The sequence below is a fragment of the Stegastes partitus genome, unplaced genomic scaffold (genome assembly GCF_000690725.1).
Source record: "Stegastes partitus isolate 25-593 unplaced genomic scaffold, Stegastes_partitus-1.0.2 Scaffold1973, whole genome shotgun sequence".
Classification (NCBI taxonomy): Eukaryota; Metazoa; Chordata; class Actinopteri; family Pomacentridae; genus Stegastes; species Stegastes partitus.
In genome coordinates this window covers 35,490-52,534 of record NW_007579704.1, presented here as the reverse complement: position 1 = coordinate 52,534, position 17,045 = coordinate 35,490, and the positions used below count along the sequence as shown (strand labels likewise).

At 41.7% G+C, this 17,045-nt stretch overlaps 1 protein-coding gene across 1 annotated transcript; it reads right to left on the bottom strand.

The window, feature by feature from the left end:
* Positions 1–2,257: 2,257 nt before the first annotated feature.
* Positions 2,258–15,546, bottom strand: epn3b (epsin 3b). Its single transcript, XM_008303295.1, has 11 exons — positions 15,478–15,546; positions 15,063–15,221; positions 14,756–14,839; positions 13,188–13,506; positions 12,006–12,124; positions 11,199–11,285; positions 4,556–4,679; positions 4,255–4,425; positions 4,014–4,109; positions 2,917–3,210; positions 2,258–2,830 (listed from the first exon to the last, which is right to left on the bottom strand). The coding sequence occupies exons 1-11, from the start codon at positions 15,544–15,546 to the stop codon at positions 2,532–2,534; spliced, it is 1,821 nt and encodes a 606-aa protein (XP_008301517.1). The 3' UTR covers positions 2,258–2,531.
* Between the last annotated feature and the right edge of the window lie 1,499 nt (positions 15,547–17,045).

Sequence of the window (17,045 nt, the reverse complement as noted above, 5' to 3'; positions counted from 1 at the left end):
GCAACACTTTCCAGCTCCTCCAGAGGGATCCTGAGATGTTCCCAGGCCAGATGACATATATAATCCTTCCAGGGAGTTCTGGATATACCCTGGGGTCTCCTCCAAAGGAAGTCATCCACGAGGAATCATAATCAGACACTCAAACCACCTCAACTTGCTCTTTTTGACGTGCAGGAGCAGCCACTCTACTCCAAGCTCCCTCCGGATGTCTGAGTTCTCACCTCATCTCTAAGGCTGAGCCCAGCCACCGTACAGAGGAAACTCGTTTTGGCTGCTTGTACCCGTGATCTCATTCCTTCTGCTTATGTTTACTGAATACAAACCCAGTTATTGCACCACACTCAAACCACAAAGACACTCAATGTATTTAAAGGTCCAAATTCAGTATATACTGAGATTAAAGAACACCTTGAACCTCCAAGTAAAAGGTTCACCATCTTTAACATGTTAGCAAAGTTTTGGTAATTTGCAGTAAACACAAAGTACAGCTCAAAGCTGATGTAAATGTCGCTAGCTTACCAAGCACTGCACAATTTAACAAGTTTTTTTTTTTTAACCGTGGTAATTAATCCATATTTTGACCTGATTATGGCACAAAATTGAAAAGGCAGGTTGTTTATCTTCTGGGCACAATGAAAACTGTGATTGTCTTTTTTTGTTTTTCAATTTTTGCTATGTTCAGACATTTTATAGATTAAATAATTAAAACAGATCCCCTCTTCTACTTGTACTCACTGTGGGCTTGTAGTAAAACAGCCTATACTGTCTCAGTTTATGTGACGTTGTGCCGGTAATCCAACTGGCCTGTTAAAGCACTTAAAGAAGAGAAAAGTGGGACAGAAATACAGTAATAATGATCTTCTCCATGCATGCACGGCAGCATTGCTTCTATCTTGTCTGTTTTTTAGCAAAACATTGTGTAGCATCAAAACAAAAACTGCAACGTTTTTCCCACAATGCCTTGCAAAAGGCTCACTCGTGTCTCATAGGAGAACGTGGTTGAACATGGTTGCATGGCCTCATCATATTGCGCTCAGTGGGACTCCATAAAAACAAATTTACTCATTGCTCATCAGTCAATCAAGACCTTAAAAATAATGTAATGTAAACACCATCCATTTATTGATATAATACTTTGTAATACAGCGATATCATTCTATTAAATACATATGTACTAAGCCTGTGTGTATCTATAGGCAGGCATTTCACATTCAAGTCCAGGTTCAGTGCAGTGATGACCAAACATCTTCTCTGGTTCGTCTCAGATTCTTTTGTTCCGAACACAGCAGTGAACGATGAGCAGAGGAGAGGAGCTACTGCCCAGAACGTCAGTTCATCACCTGGAATCATTTCACCTTATTTCTATTCAGATTTCCTTTAAACCTCCCTCCTCCTATCTGTTTTCTTCATCCCACATTGTTTTTATCTGGAATAAAGTCACTGATCTCCCTGTCATTTTTTCAAATTTTTTCTGTCGATATATGCCTTTTCATCCTCTAAAGTTGAATCTGATTGGAGGAGGGACAGAGCGGTCTCCCTGAGGTCCTCCTAAACGGTGCCAACATGAACCAGCCACGAATGCATTGTGGGTCAGCTGAAGAGACAGGCACGGGGGTCCGATAGGGTACAATCAGTGATCAGCTTAGGTCCGGATTGAGACAGTGACGTCTAGCTTAGGCTGGTTTAGTCCAGTTTTGAATCCACCTGGATCCTGTTGGGGCTACTCGCCTTGAAGGACAAATAACTGAGCTAACTTAGGACCAGATGCTGTTGAGCTCTGCAAGGTGACAAGGCAATGCAAAAATAGATACCATCATGTAGATGTGGAAAAGAGTCGATTCGTTGTTGAACAGAGCTGCGTGATTTCTGGAATCTTACAGTAACACACTTTTTGGACCTTCTCCATTGAGCTCAAGATACTGTTTGACTCATGAGAAAAAGAGGAAATATTTGAAGAACTCATATCAGGTGCTCAGCAGAGTAGAATAGTTTGGGGTTGGGATGCATTCATGCTTTTGTCGGTGCAGCAGCAGCAGTAAGGATCCTGGTGAATCTTGGTGGACAATCAAAGTGTGTGGCTTCATCCCAATCTTCTAAAGGAAAAGTCTCTGTGGTCCAAGGGTGCTCCGAGTCGTCACTGTTGATGGGGAAAAGGCTTTGAGGGGACTGTCGAGATTCACCCTGTTAGTTTGGTGTTTTGTGTACATGTTTTGTCTATGCACCCTGAAGTGCGCCTGAGTGCATGTTTGAGTGTGTGTGTGTTTGTGTGTGTGTGTGCGCGCAAGTGAGCTTTTCTTCAAGAGTTCAGGTTATATAGCAGCTGATGTGTCTTTAGACAGACACAAAATACATCCTGTCGGAGTTTTATCCACTTCAAGTGTGCACAATGACATCAGACCAGGATCCGGTTCAGGCTCATTTCAACTAGTCTCAACGTAGTTAGCATAGATTGATCCAAAAAAAAGAAAAAAAAAAAAGAGTCCGTTCGGCCGTTTCCCTCTGTAGACCAGAGCTTTGAGGATGCAGGAGTCTCAGAGGAAGGGGTTGTGGCTGTGTGTCTGTGTCTGTGACTGAGTGCGAGGTGCCGGTCGTGGGGAGAGGGGCAGCAGGGGCTGTGGGAGGTTCGAGGGAAGGTCCAGGAGTCCAGCAGGAGGCTGCGTGAGGGAAGAGGGGATGATGGGCGGCTGGTGGAGCAGAGGAAGAGGCAGTGACGGGCTGTAGGACAACATGTGGGGGGGCAGCGGGGAGGTGGAGGCTGGTCGCATTTGGTTGAGGGTGAGGCGAGGCTGGTCGCAGTGGAAGGGATTGGTGGGAGATGGTGCACTCAGACCTGCAAAGACAGAATTTGGTGGTTGGAAAAGTAATAGTCACAGATGTATTTTTAAATGTATGTAAGTGGAAGCAGGTGTTTGTTACCTGAGAGGAAGGGGTTATTGTGCGTCTTGCTAGGGGGATTGGCGGGAATGAGGGTATCTAAATTGACCAGCGAGGCCCCTGTAGGTCCCAGGAAAGCCTCTGGAGTCCGGCACACCCGTGCGGGTGGGGCGCTGAGTGGGGGTGCCAGCCGGGACAAGTCGAACATCTCCGGGCTGGCCGACTCTCGTCCGTTTACCAGGGGTTTCACCGGTGGATCCGTTCCAAATGGATCTGGCTTGGAGTCTAGTCCAGAAAAGAGGTCAGACTCTGGCTTTCCTCCAAACAGCTCTGCATCTGCACCAGGAAGGGAAATGAATTTAAAAATAGTTCTTGAGGAAACATGATGCAATGCGATGTCACATGCTGCATGGATGACAAATTGAAAAGACCAAAATAGTGTTCTGAGTAAAGTCTGAGATCACCATGAGCCTTCAGAACAGTTTGAGGGGTTCTGTGTTGGCCCGCAGTGTACAAGGATACTACAAAAAATTCTCACAAAACAAACAAGGGATGTAACTTTAGTCTCTACATAACTGTACACTATAAAGCCTTACATCACTGTCCACAAAACTCAGATGTTTACGGCAATCAGACACAAAAGGAGAGGAGAGGTTTAAGCTGGTCACACAGCATCAGGTGACTTTTACTCCATGCACCTTACTCACACGACCTGCACCGTTTGACTTCTATCTGTTTTCCAATCTGAAACCCAATCTTGCCATTTTCATAGCAATGATGAAGTCTTGCATGCTGTTGAGGAGAATCCAGAGGCCCTAAATGTGACCTTATGGAATAGTGATGCTTGAACATCAGTGGACCACTGAAGTTAAAGGAGACTGTGCTGAAAATAATGCAAGAACAATGTTTCTCCTGTGATGTTTGGTCGAGAACTTCTTTAAGCACCCTCTCATTGTGTTCAGCCACAAAAATCAATGGCATCAAAATTTACAGTAGTCGGACCAACAGCTCACGGACAGTTTTTCACAAAATATAATATTATATCTTTCACACTCAATGGTGTTTTTGATGCAGTGCTTTTCTTATTGACTCTGCAAGGTCCAGTAAATCTTACAGTGCTTCTGGCGGTCTTGTATTACCTGTGGGACTGGCAGGTTGAGGGGAGGACACTTGGGGTATCTCTTCTTTAGGCTTCTCCTCCTCCTCTGCAGCGAACGGATCTGTCCTGTCACCATCTGCATGTGAAAACGCAAACTGATGAAAGCAGCAAAAACACAATGCAGTGCTTGAGTTTTTGGACATGCACTGAAAACTACAGTGGTGTGCACTAATAAAAAAACTTGCGATGCTGGCCAGTGTTACTGTAAAAAGGCACTGCACCTCCATCTGTCGGGCTGTCCCACGCATTATTAACAGGACTGGAGGCCGCGGGCGCCGCTTCCCAGGGGTCTGTGCATGAGTTGGCGCATGGAGCCCAGGGGTTGGACGCGTTGGAGGAGGAGGGAGGGGCCGTCCAGGGGCTTCCAATCACGGGAGTGCTGGAGTGGACCGCTGTGAAGATGGAGAAAATTTGCTTTGAGTGTAGCGTTGCAGGACACGGCTGCTGTTTGGAATACAGAGACTGTAGCTCTGGCATCACACCAGGCTTGCATCTTAAAAGCGTCGGCGATGAGTCACCCACCTACGGAGTCCCAGGGGTCGGAGGTGACGTTAGAGGTGGGCTGCGAAGAGCTCCAGGGGTCACTGGGGGCAGGAGGGGGCTCGGATGAGGGTCCAAATATGTCCACCAGGTCCAACATGGCGGACTGCAGAGGGAGCAAAAATCTTACAATCAAACATCCTCTTACGTGCTGCAGGAGTTGCGTGACTTAATAAGAGCAAGAAAGAAAACTTATGCAACCCTGTTTGTAGTTAATTTAAGAAGCCGAGGCAGAATGTGTGAATCGAAACTAATGTTGCAAGAACAGGAATTCTTTCTTGATGCAGCTGAGATTTAGTCACTCAGAGAGGCTGACCACATTTACATGCAAGCTTAGTTTCCAACTCAAAATATGACAATGTTTCTAATTTGATGCAGCTCGTGTGAAGAGCCTGTTGCATTAGGCTATTCTGAATTGTTGCGAGTGCAGCATTTTCTGATACAGATGTGGAATATGCTGAGATTATTCATGAATTTGGAATCTCACGGGGAGTTTTTCCTGAAGTTTATAGTGCCTCTTGCGTGTTTATGGCTAGCTCTGTGTGTTGTACACAAACCCACAAACCCACAGTTTGCAAGGCTCAGGTGGAGATGCAGGCATGTAAAAGAAAAGGCCATACTTTTGGCCGGAAGGAGAAACGTACCTTTGTTTTGACATTATGAATGACTTGGATATGGGCAGGTTTTTGGATACATGCAAATACTGCATGAGAAGGTGATTACAGGAATGAAACAGGTGTGTTCATATGGTCAAACAAGTTGCATCACTTCATGTAAACAGGAACAGTCACGAAATATTACTTTCGATGTGCCATGTGAACAGCTCAGTAGGAATACTATCTTTTCTTTTGGAATAAGGGCAAAAAAAAGAGAGAATATTTTGTGTATGTAAACAAAACATTAAAAGTTAGTGTTTCTTTTTGGGTTTAGAACATCTATTGGATGTTCTCAGGGGAAAAAGAAGCAGAAATCAGCTTTTTATTAACTCATTACAAGAATATATTTTTCACAGAACAATAGCAACTAACTAAACCCACCCTGACATTGCCTGATAATTTTGTTTTACCAAGAAAAGGCTTATCTCACTTTTAAAAAAGAAAGTTTATTTCAATTATACTTCACTATCACTCAACTGAAAAGACACATTTTTTATCCTTGTGAGTTATACAGTTGAGCGATCCATCATTGTAGAGTCTGAGTTATGTGTCAGAGATGCAGGTTGTTCAGTCTTGTGCATCTTCTATCTGCTGTTTGGTATTGTGTGCATGTTGGCAATGCAAATTATGTTGCATTATGCAGTGAAAAGTGCTTGAGGTAATTCAGAAATTCATAAGTTTGTCAGGCTGCATCTGGCTCCGGGGTTTAGCGTTTATGCTGCAGCGCCTCAGTTTGCAGTGCAGCATCTTACTGCAGAGCCTGTTCAGAAAGTTTTGCTTATTAAATACCCTGCACGCATAGGACCTTTCCAAAAACATATTGACCTCCACATTTAAGGGATTCTTGTTTTTTTTGTGCACGCAGCATAACGCAAATTTATGAGGTGATATTTTAAAACTTTCTCTCACAGTGCATACACAGAGCTGTGAAAAAGTATTGGCCCCTTGCCCAATGTCTTCTATTTTTGCATATTTATCTCACATAAACATTCACAAAATGCAGTTTTTAAATGATGATTCATTGAAGATTTATTTATAAACCTGTACCATCCCTGTGAAAGAGTAATTGCCCCCCAAATCCTGTGCTTTGGTTTTGGGGGGCAATTACTCTTTCACAGGGATGCTTAGGCCTCCCCTGGCAGCAACAACTGCAGTTAAACGTTTGCGACAGCTTGTGATCAGAGGAATTCTGGCCCACTCTTCTCTGCAGAATGCTTATTCGGCCACCTTAGATGGCTTTTGAACATTAGCTGCCCTTAACAGGTCTTGCCACAGCAGCTCAATTGGATTCAAGTCCTGACTTTGACTCGGCCACTCCAAAACCTTCATTTTGTTATTTTTGAGCCATTCAGAGGTGGACTTGCTTGTGAGCTTTGGGTCATTGGTATGCTGCAGAATCCATTTGTGCTTAAAGTTCAGGTCATGAACTGATGGACGGATATTCTCCAGGAGGATTTTCTGATAGAGAGCAGAAATTATGGCTCCATCAATGATTACAAGTCCATCAGGTCCTGTGAAAAGCAAATCAGCCTCAAGCCATCACACTACCACTACCGTGTTTCACTTTTGGTATCATGTTCGTCTTGTAACGGGACCCAAGTCATCCAAAAAGTTCTACCTTTGACTCATCAGTCCACAGGATGTTATCCCAGACGTCTTGGGGCACTTCTCGATATTTTTTGCAAATGCCAGCAAATGCAACTCTCCCATGGATGCCATTTTCGCCCAGTGTCTCCCTTACTGTGGAATCATGAACACTGACCTGAACTGAGCCAAGTGAGGCCTGCAGTTTTTTTTTTATGTTTGTCTGGGTTCTTTTGTGGCCTCCTGAGTGAGATGTCGACCCGCTCCTGGAGAAGGTTTACGTTTTCTACATTTGTAGATAATGGCTCTCACTGGACTCCCAGAGCTTTAGTAATGACACTTGTAACCCTTTCCAGAATGTCAGTGACTTTGTTTCACATCTGTTCTTTAATCTCTTTAGAACGTGGCATCATGTGCTGCTTTTTCAGACCCTTTAGCCTACAGCACAGTGATGTTTAGATTTAAACAAGCCTGCCAGTAATCATACGTGGGTGTCGCTGGAGAAATTGAACCCAATTGTCAAATGAATTTGTTCATTTGGTAGATTGGCAGCTATTACTTTTTCACATAGCTGAACAGTATCTTTGCTTAAATGAATGAAATCACCCTGTAAAAACTGCATTTTGTGTTTTTCTTGGGTTATCTTTGTCTTATATTAAAATTAGTTTGATGATGTAAAACATTTAAGTGTAACAAATACGCAACAATAGAAGATATCTGTAGGGCCGCAATTGTTTTTTTGTTTTTACAGCACTGTAGTTCTGAATCTGCATTGTAGTGAAATGGGTATTTGGAAAAGTGATACATAAAAAATATAAAAGAATAAATGCACATGAATTACCAATGTAATAAAGTGATTTCATATCAGTGCATGGAAAACAAGCACCTGAAATTGAAATGATTGTTACACAAATAAACACAAATAACTAATAATCTTGTTTCAAAGGAAGCAATGATCTCAGATACACTTTTTCATCAGTGACATCCAGGAGTGGAAATGCAGTTTTCATCTTCTTATTACTGTGAAGGAAAAATGACTTTCCTTATTGAGATATTGAACCCTGATTAACCTCCTTAGATAAATGTAGTGCCTGTAGCAGATGTGCACCCTGTAACCTCTGTAGATTCTGAACCTCGCGTAAACCTCATTGGAGGAGGACAGGCCAGAACAGCCTGAACCTCCCAGGACCAGATGATACCCAGGCACTTATCTTTGTTTCCCTTTCTCCCATAAATCTGGACGTGACTCCCACCGAAGGAGAATATAAGACTAAAGGTGTGAGTGCGATCTTTAGAATTGATGCTGGCGTTGCATGTGTCAACTGCTGTCCTGTTGGTGTCACTTCTCCTGATGCATCAGGAAACCTTATTTCAACCTAAGTCATCTGAGTCTTTCTGTCTTTCTGTGTCAGGCTCCTCATCCTACATCAAACTCTTCCAGAATTTCCACAACAATTACCACTCTTAACATAAGAGCCCTGAATGACAAAAAACGGTGACAGATTTAAAAAAAAAAAAAGAAGGTAAATTTATACCTAACAGCACCTGCATCATTTTGAGGTTTTTAATTTCTTTCCTTTTTTGAATGTTTTTTTTTAATGTTATTTTTTATTTTTTATTGTTTTTATTCCTATGGCAACACCTTTTGCTTACTACTGTGTGTCAGAGAGCTGCATCATAAATCGGAGGTTAACCTTCAATTAGTTCCAGTGAGAGTTACAAATGTAAATCAGGTGATAAGACTTTCTCAGTGCGATGTGTCCTGGGTTGAGGCTGTTCCACCTTCCACTTAAAGATGGGCCTATTTTTTTTTTTTTTTTTTTCTGTGAGGCATGCTGAAACCTCATTAAGAAAGATTGCTACCCCAGTAAAGTTTATTCTAATATCATTTTATTGTCATATTGTCATTTCAAGAATAGCCTCAAGGGACTTCAACAAGCATTTAATGTTGTCCAATGAGAAATAAACAGACCTTGTTCCGAGAAAATCAATGCATTTTACATTTCTTAAGCATTTATTCTGAATGCCATAACTGAACCCTAAATACATTAACTTGGACAGTTCAAATGTGTTCATATTGGATTTTTGCATTAGAAACCTGAAAGTGCAAAGTGTGTTAATGTAAATGATCCGTTTAATCTCAATATTCACTTTAATGTTTGCTGAATGTTAACACTCCTGAATGTTTGACACTAATTTTCACACTCATTTCCTGAAGGGGTGAAGGTGCGACGCTCTACTCTCACTTTCAGCCTCAATTAACAACATAATATGGAAGCCAGTCACAGTCGACATTACACTCGAGTGAAGTGTGGAAACTAAAAACATCTGGCTAAAATACACTGAGAGCTGACTTCTTTTTAGGAAATCTTGGGCCCACCATTTCCAGTTTAAAAGTATTCACCTCTTTTTGGAAGTTTTCCCCTTTTATTGCGTTTAACCATTGAATCATGATCGATTTAATCTGGCTTTTTTGACAAGAATTTACCAAAAAAAGACTCTTTCATGCCTAAGTGAGAACAGATTTTTACAAAGTAACGTCAATTAATTTAAAATAAACAATAAATAATACCATCAGCAGTGATTCCTTTTAAAGTGACTCACCTTATTCAACATAGGTGCAGCCAATTAGTGCTAGAAGTCACACAATTAGCGAAATGGAGATTATGTGAGCGCAGTGAATGTGACCGTAATATGAAGAAATCTGTATCTGAAAGGTCCACGTCCAGTCACTGGTTAATCAGCACTCTAGGCTACAACGACACCATTAAGACAAAAGATCGCTCCAAGCAGCTCCGTGAAAAGGTTACCGAAAAGCATAAGTGAGAGGATGGATACAAGGAAAAGTCACTGAATATCCCTTGGAGTGCAGTTACAGTCGTCCTCAAATGTATTCACACCCTTCCATTAAAGAAAAGGCAACATTCACAATATTCACTCAAATAACTAGAACTTGAAAAAAAGCAATATTACATTTTTTTTAAATTGCTAAATTATAATTTAGTGAAATAAGACATTGCTTTTGAATTGTGGTTGAAAAGAATAATAAACAAACAAACAAACAGAACTGTCCTGGACAACTTAGAGCACTTTGCTGGTAAGCAGTGGGTCAAAATCAAAATACCTGTCAACAGGTGCAGAAGTCTGATGAAGAGTTACAGAAAACACTTGATGGCAGTGATTGGCTCAAAGGGTTGTTCAACTAAATATTAGTTTATGGGTCCCATCATGCTTGTTTGCTTGATTTTTACTTATTTATTTATTTCAGCAATTTCCCTGAGGTTTCCACCAAAGGGATCAATAAAGTTCTATTCTATTCTATTCTATTCTATTCTATTCTATTCTATTCTATTCTATTCTATTCTATTCTATTATTTCTATTTTTTTAAATATTTCTGTTGAACCACAATTCAAAAGCAATGTCATGATTTTCATTAAATAGTTTATTTGTTATTATTTCTGTCAATGTCAACTTATTTCATTTACAGCTGTTTTCTTCTTGTTTAATGGGAGGGTATGAATACATTTGAGGACGGCTGTAAATCCATCATTAAATTATTAAATACTTGTCAAAAAAAAGCCAAAACAAACTAACTGTGGTTCAGTGTTGAAAAGTAATAAAAAGGGAAACTTCTAAGAGGGCTGGATACTGTTCATAGTCACTGTAAACGTCTGAAAAATATTTACTTACTTAGTAGATGCAATTTTTTAAATGTATTAAAAGTCAATGTTTTTTGTGGCTTTTGTGCTGTTGAAGGAATAAAAACACCTTATTGGAAACAGAATCTATTGGAACATCACCAGATTAGAAAATCTGATAATAGGCCACAAATCAAATGCTATTTATTAAAAGTGTGACGATACAGGACATGATGGTCTGTGGCACGGTGTTGGGTTTTGGGAATATGTCAGGCATGTTGTCAGTCAGGAGCAAACGTTTCCATTGTGCCTAATTTCCATGGCTTTTCTCTGACACATCTGAAAGCACCTGCTTTTCTACGATAACAATGTAATATGACCAATTAGGAGCCGCGGGGACCTTTACATAAGACAGCTGGTGACTCTGATTGGCTTGTTGACAGGCCAATGAGTAACGGATCCGATGTGCTACAAGATAAGGAGTACGCTTTCAGGGAAATGTCATGCTGAGCTCAAGGTTAGATGAGACACAGTCATTATCATTCAGCAGGCAACTCTCGCTGCTCGCTGCCGTTTCTCTCTTAAACCTCCCTCATTACGCTGATCTATGTCTCATCTTCCCTCCCGATCTCGCAGTCCACACCGTACGCTCGACTCCATTCTCTAAATGCTCGCCGGCAGCCACCTACAAATGTGCTCGCCCACCTTTCCGCGCAAACACACACACTCGTGTTTTTTAAACTCACCTCGCGTGTCCCTGACTGGCTCTCTCTCCGGCTCTCATCCAGGGCCTTCTGTAGCAGCGACTCGTCTCCTTGGCGACAGCGCTGCTCCTGCAGGGGCGGCATCGTGACATCATCAACATTTTTGCCGGGGCGATGAGTGCGGACACACAACAGCATGTACACACACACACAAACACACACACACACAAAACACAGTTCTTTGGCTTGGGAGAAAGCAGCACGAGTGGCTTTTTGTGCTTTTGAAATATTTAGTCGACAAAGAGCAGGAGGTGGTTTAGAGCAAAGCAGAGAGAAAGTCTCCCTAAATCATATGGAAAAGTTTTGCCATCACTTGTTTGGGACATTAATATTGGTGCTGTGTTAAGTTAAGAGAGATGACAAGAACAACGGCCGGCTACAGAAGGAGGAAAGGAAGGAAAGGGTAAGCATTTTAGTGAAGATATATGAGCCATATTGTCAAATACACAAAAAGACGCACAGATAGAAGGTTAATAGAAGTTCAGACTGAGCAGATAGGCGTGTTTTTGTGTGTACCTGCTCATGCTCCTTTTGGCTAAGGCTTTAAGCAATCTGTAGTTGTGTGTCTTCATCCATCTCTATGGTAACAGGGTAAGGAAGGGCTATCTAGACGAGGGTGGGCGAATGTTCAAAACGTTTGTAACATTTTCATTTTCATTAGTGGAACCATCAGGAGGCAATTAGACACGTGTGGCTCCGATACACAGATCATGTGGAGAGACGCTACAAAACCACACAAGGTACTGAGATTATACACTGTCGGAGCCCGTGTGTTGTTTTTGTTTTTACCTTCTGACTCTCCTCCCTGCTCATGGCTAAAGCCAGCTGGAGCTGCAGCTCCTCCTCCCCGCTGGTCTGAGGTCGAGCCTGCTCCAGGTCTGAGGCGGCGCGAGGAGACGAGGACGAGGCTGCAGAGGGAGTTTTGGGGAGGAAGGAATAAGGTCGTGTGAGGAGAGACGATCGGATTGACGTGAGGATGCATGAGCAGACGCACGGAGACAAGGAGCACAGGAAAGCGTGGGGCTGATTTGAATATTTTCAGGCCTACGCTGCAGTATTGATAATCTATGTGGTGGACCGTCCAAAGTGCTGGGCTACAGCACAAAAAGCATTTCATTAGGGATTTGGCGATAAGCCTGAATACAAATGTGTATTTTTAACTCTTGATCCATTTATTCACAAATTGCCAGCATACAGAAGAAGTCGTTCGGTGCTCCAGTTAATCTGACTTATTTGATTAGTTTCAGACATGCCACAATGCCATAAGGGGGAAAATAAATCACAAAAAAGTGGGTAAAAATAGACAAAAATCCTAAAATAATGTCTAAAAACAAGCAGAATGAAGTTCAACTCATTCCCTACTACCCGCTACATGTCTGTACATCTCATATCTCACTGTTTCCTGTTTGCTTTCAACCTTAAACACCTCTAAAGAAACCCAAAGAACACCTTCACTGTTCCACATTATTTGATTTTGTTTCACTGTGAAGCACTTTGGTCACCCTTTGGGCTGTTGTAAAGGGCTGTATAAACGAACTTTGATTGACTGATTGATTTTTATGCTATTTTTTGGGGAGTGGGGGGGGAATGTTTTCTTAAATAGTTTTTTTAGTTGTACTCAGTTTGAGATCATCACCCAGACTGTTCCATAAGTTCACCCAACAAACTGAGAAACATCTATTTCCTCCTAATTCATAGACTTCAATGTTGCTTCTGAACAGTTGTTGTATTATTTGCTTTAAACAATTATTTGCGCAGTTCTGAAATTACCTAAATCAATACATGTTGAAGTATTTGTTTAGGAAAACAATACATTGGTGTGCTCATTCTATCCTACATTATGTGAATAGCTTTTTCTGTATTATTTTTACTGGATATAATGTGGTATTATATGTGCTGCCCCACACTTCTGCGCAGTAGATCAAGTACGGTAAAAACAGTGAGCAGTATAATGTAGGTTGAAACACTCACAGTTAAAGGAGGACGGAGAACCTCTGGAGCGGCTGAATTCCTCCCCGTACAGCACCGCCATGCTTGGCTGACTGGTGCGTCTGCCCGGGTGGTAAGACGGCGGTATGCCTCCGTACACGCCCCCGCCTCCGCCTCCGCCGCCCCCGCCGCCTCCGCTGCCCCCTCCAGCCATTCGCTCCTTGGTCTTCAGGGCCTGACTCCTCTCCTGGCGGAGTCGCTCCTCGTCCCGGAGGAGACACACCAGCTGGCGGGCCTTTTCCCTCACGTTCGCCCCCTGGTCTCGGCCGTCGCGGTCCACGTACTGGAAGTCTCGGAGTGTCTGAAACGGCACACAGACACACAAGTGGCGTTTTGAGTCTTTTGGAGATTAACACCAGCTTTTAAAATTACATAGAATTCAAGTTGTGGTTAAGGAGATGCAGGAAAACCTGAATAATGTGACGCTCCAACAGAAATTCAGAGCACAAGAGGTCTTTTTTATGTTTCTCACCTGAGGGTCAACCAATACAGGGTTTTCATGGCCGATACTGATGCTGATTATTGTTAATTGAGAAAGACCAAGAGCTGATATTTGAGGCCCATTTACATAAAATATTAAACATCAACAGTATATGATAGCAGGAAAAACCTCATTCATTACTAGGCTTCTTCATTTATAAAGATTACTGTAACTGAATACACACAATAGAAATAAGAATCACAAAATCAAAGCATCATGTGTCGATTGATAGAGACTGATCAGTTTGTCTTATGCACTTTGTCTGCTCTTCTCTGTTTTCTTAATCTTGCTCTGTTCTGTCACTCATATTGCCAACAAGGCCCATATCTAAAAGCATTATCAGTTATTGTTTTCCAGACTCTGTTTCAGGGTAATCGGCCTCCCAACTTAGCTGCTAGTTTCCCGATCTGTGGTGACAGCTTGAGTTTCTTGTTCAGTTGAAGCTGATAGTGTCTCTGCTTGAGACCAGAGAGTTACTACAGCCAGAGAGAGGCGGCTGAGTCAGACTCTAAAAAGTAATAATAGTAGCAATATATCAATAACAACCCGTTCATATGGTGCAATAAATTGGCCTGTGGTATAATATGTTTTATTTCTGCCGTGGTAGTACAATACTGTTTTTTAGTATTGATTTATTTATTTTTTTGGCACACACTCTACAACGGTTTCTAATTTTATTTATTCGGGAACCTGTCGTTGCCTTTTACAACTTCTAGGTTTTTCTGTTTCTTTTATTATTGTGTCTGTGACCTGTGCTCGTTCTAAGGGCATTTAAGATACTTTTAATGTACAATAATCGACCAGGACGATATAATCCCTCTATCCCTATTCTCAGCCTTTTTAAATCACTATTTTACCTTGATTATTCATTTAGTGTTTACTAGTTAACTGTTCCAGTCAGCATTTGAATGAAATTTCAGTGTGTTAGAAGTGATTTTATTTACTCTGTGTGGTTTAACGTGGCGTAACAGGAACACGAGTGGTTGTCAAGGAAACAACAAATGAGGACCCCATTAAAGAATAAACCATAAGCACTCAGATTGCTCTCTTGTCATTTACATTTCAGTACCTGAATGGTGAAGGCATTCTCGCGGCACTGCTGGGCCACTCTCTCTGATCCTGTCTTCAGCAGGTAATCCAGCAGAGTCAAGGCCTGGAAAAACAAACGCTTATTATCACTCTGATACTCCCAAAATTAGTATTTTTGCAACATCTCTGTTCTACACATTGCAGCTGGCACGACTGTTGTTTTGTTTTGTTTTCCTTTTGTGAGGAAAAAAACAAGAAACGCACCAATAAATGGAGCTGCTGAGTGGTGGCGGTGAGAGAAGTAACTACATGTAAAGTAAGCCAGCTCGTGTCTTTGGTGAGGTCACCTTGTAGACATGTCTCCAGTTCTTGCCGCTGTCATTGAGGCGTTTCCACACCATGCCCATCACCTCAGCAAACGCCACCACGTTGAAGGTCAAGTCAGCGATCTCCGACATCAGAGACGACGAAGGGCCCCATGGATCATTCGAGGTGGCCTCGCGAACCTACCATGAGAGCAACCATGATGTCTGTTTATATTTCATGCAGTAATGCTCTTTCTTTTCAGGAGTATCAGTATCATAAAAAAGCAAATGCCTTCAAGTGTCAAAGCATTTATATTAGATTGCATCGACACAAAGAGAGGCGGTGGAGTTTGATCCGACGTGACTCTGCATTAATTTAAAGGAGTTTACGCTTTCTCAAAGTAGAAGCTGAAAAACATTCACAACACTGGAGCAGAATGCAGTTCATTTACAATACCTTGATCTCTGCCTCAGAATAGTTGTGCACAATGTTCTTCACCTGCCGGCGCAGGGCTGAGGTTGTCATGGTGACAGGTGATGAAGGATGTGGAGGGAGAGAGAGTAAAAAAAACAAACAAACAAAAAAAACAAATGCTCAACAGGTTTAGAAAAAGGGGGGAGGAGAAAAGGGGAATGTGGATGGAAGGAGGAGAGGGGAGGGGAGGAGAGGTAGCTACGCCAGTGAAGGCTCCTCTTCTCTGTCAGGAGTTAAAGGACGCCCCTGTGAAAGAGATAAAGATTATATATGAGTACGAATAGAGTCTAGAAGTAACTTTATATCCTTCTAAGTCTGCATTAGTTGATCCAGCTAACCAAAAAACTTTGCGTAAACCTTGGAAGCTACTGTGAGTTATTAAGATTCCATCCAACAGTTAGTTAAATACTTTGATCTGGACCGACGCTGCCATCTCTAAACGCCAGCACGGCTAAAAACAATGGGCTAAAGGCTGCAGGATTTGATTTATTTCTTTGCCATAGAACACTCAAAGCGATGTGAACAATGACTGATGATAGCAAATGACTGAGCGGCTCGTAATTGGCGCCCAATCGCACAGAAGTAGGTCATTCAAAGGCTCTGGCACTCAGGTGTCTGATGAAGCTTCTTGGTGGCTCATCTTATTCAGGCCAGCGTGCTTGTGTGCGTGCACAGACGCACACGCGCAACCCATTTTTCTCCTCCAAATTCATATTTCAGAGAGGACACAAGGGAATCGATCATTAAGGATTCCCGTGATACGTCTCCCTCCGCCTGCGACTATAAAACCTTCACTGACACAGAACGTAATTAACCCACTAAACCGAAGCTGAACTAGGGTGACCCCGCCAAACTAGACCTACCGTCGTCAGCCGTCGCCTCGCTAAGCTGTTAAATGATTAAAAAATAGTGATGCTTTTCAAATCCCCTGTCCCTCTGATCATGTTGTTGTCTTTCTTTTTTAAAAAAAAAAGTTTGAGATAAAGCTGAAGAGTTTTGTTGTTTCATCTGTACAGCCACACATACTATTTTTGTGTTTATGGCAAATTTCTGAATGAAATAAATCAGAAAACCAAACTCAGTCTGGCTTTACTTGCACCCATATTTAGTTAGTTTAAAGAAAATTATATTTTTAATGCCAAAAAAAAAGGACATTATGAGTTAGAGTGTAGGTTTTTCGATTACGGCTAATCATATGCAGACAAATGTTTCGACTAAACAATTACAAAGTGAGACTCAGGATTCTTAACAATCAATGTTATCATGTTTATTAAATCCTATTATATTTAGCTTATCATATATACTGTATGTCAGGATTGGTATAGATTGTATCTGCTGCTAAATACAAACCCTAGAAAAGCATTTAGATATAACTTGTGTTTTGTGGGAAAAAAAGAACAACATCTTGGCAGACATGTAATCATCACATTGTTTAGACTCTCACATATTAATATTTGTATTGTTAGTTATGAAAACTAGTGAAAAAACAGCATCTTTTGGCCTATATTATGTACTAGATAAAGAGTAAGAAATTAAAAGTGGTTGTATGA

Bases quoted from the DNA above. Each gene is read 5' to 3' on its own strand.
- epn3b (XM_008303295.1), bottom strand. From the start codon at position 15,546: ATGACAACCTCAGCCCTGCGCCGGCAGGTGAAGAACATTGTGCACAAC. The intron at 12,125-13,187 runs GTGAGTGTTTCA...CTCCCTCTGCAG, and splicing joins TTCTCCGTCCTCCTTTAACT to CCTCGTCCTCGTCTCCTCGC. The intron at 4,110-4,254 runs GTGCAGTGCCTT...TTTCACATGCAG, and splicing joins GGACAGCCCGACAGATGGAG to ATGGTGACAGGACAGATCCG.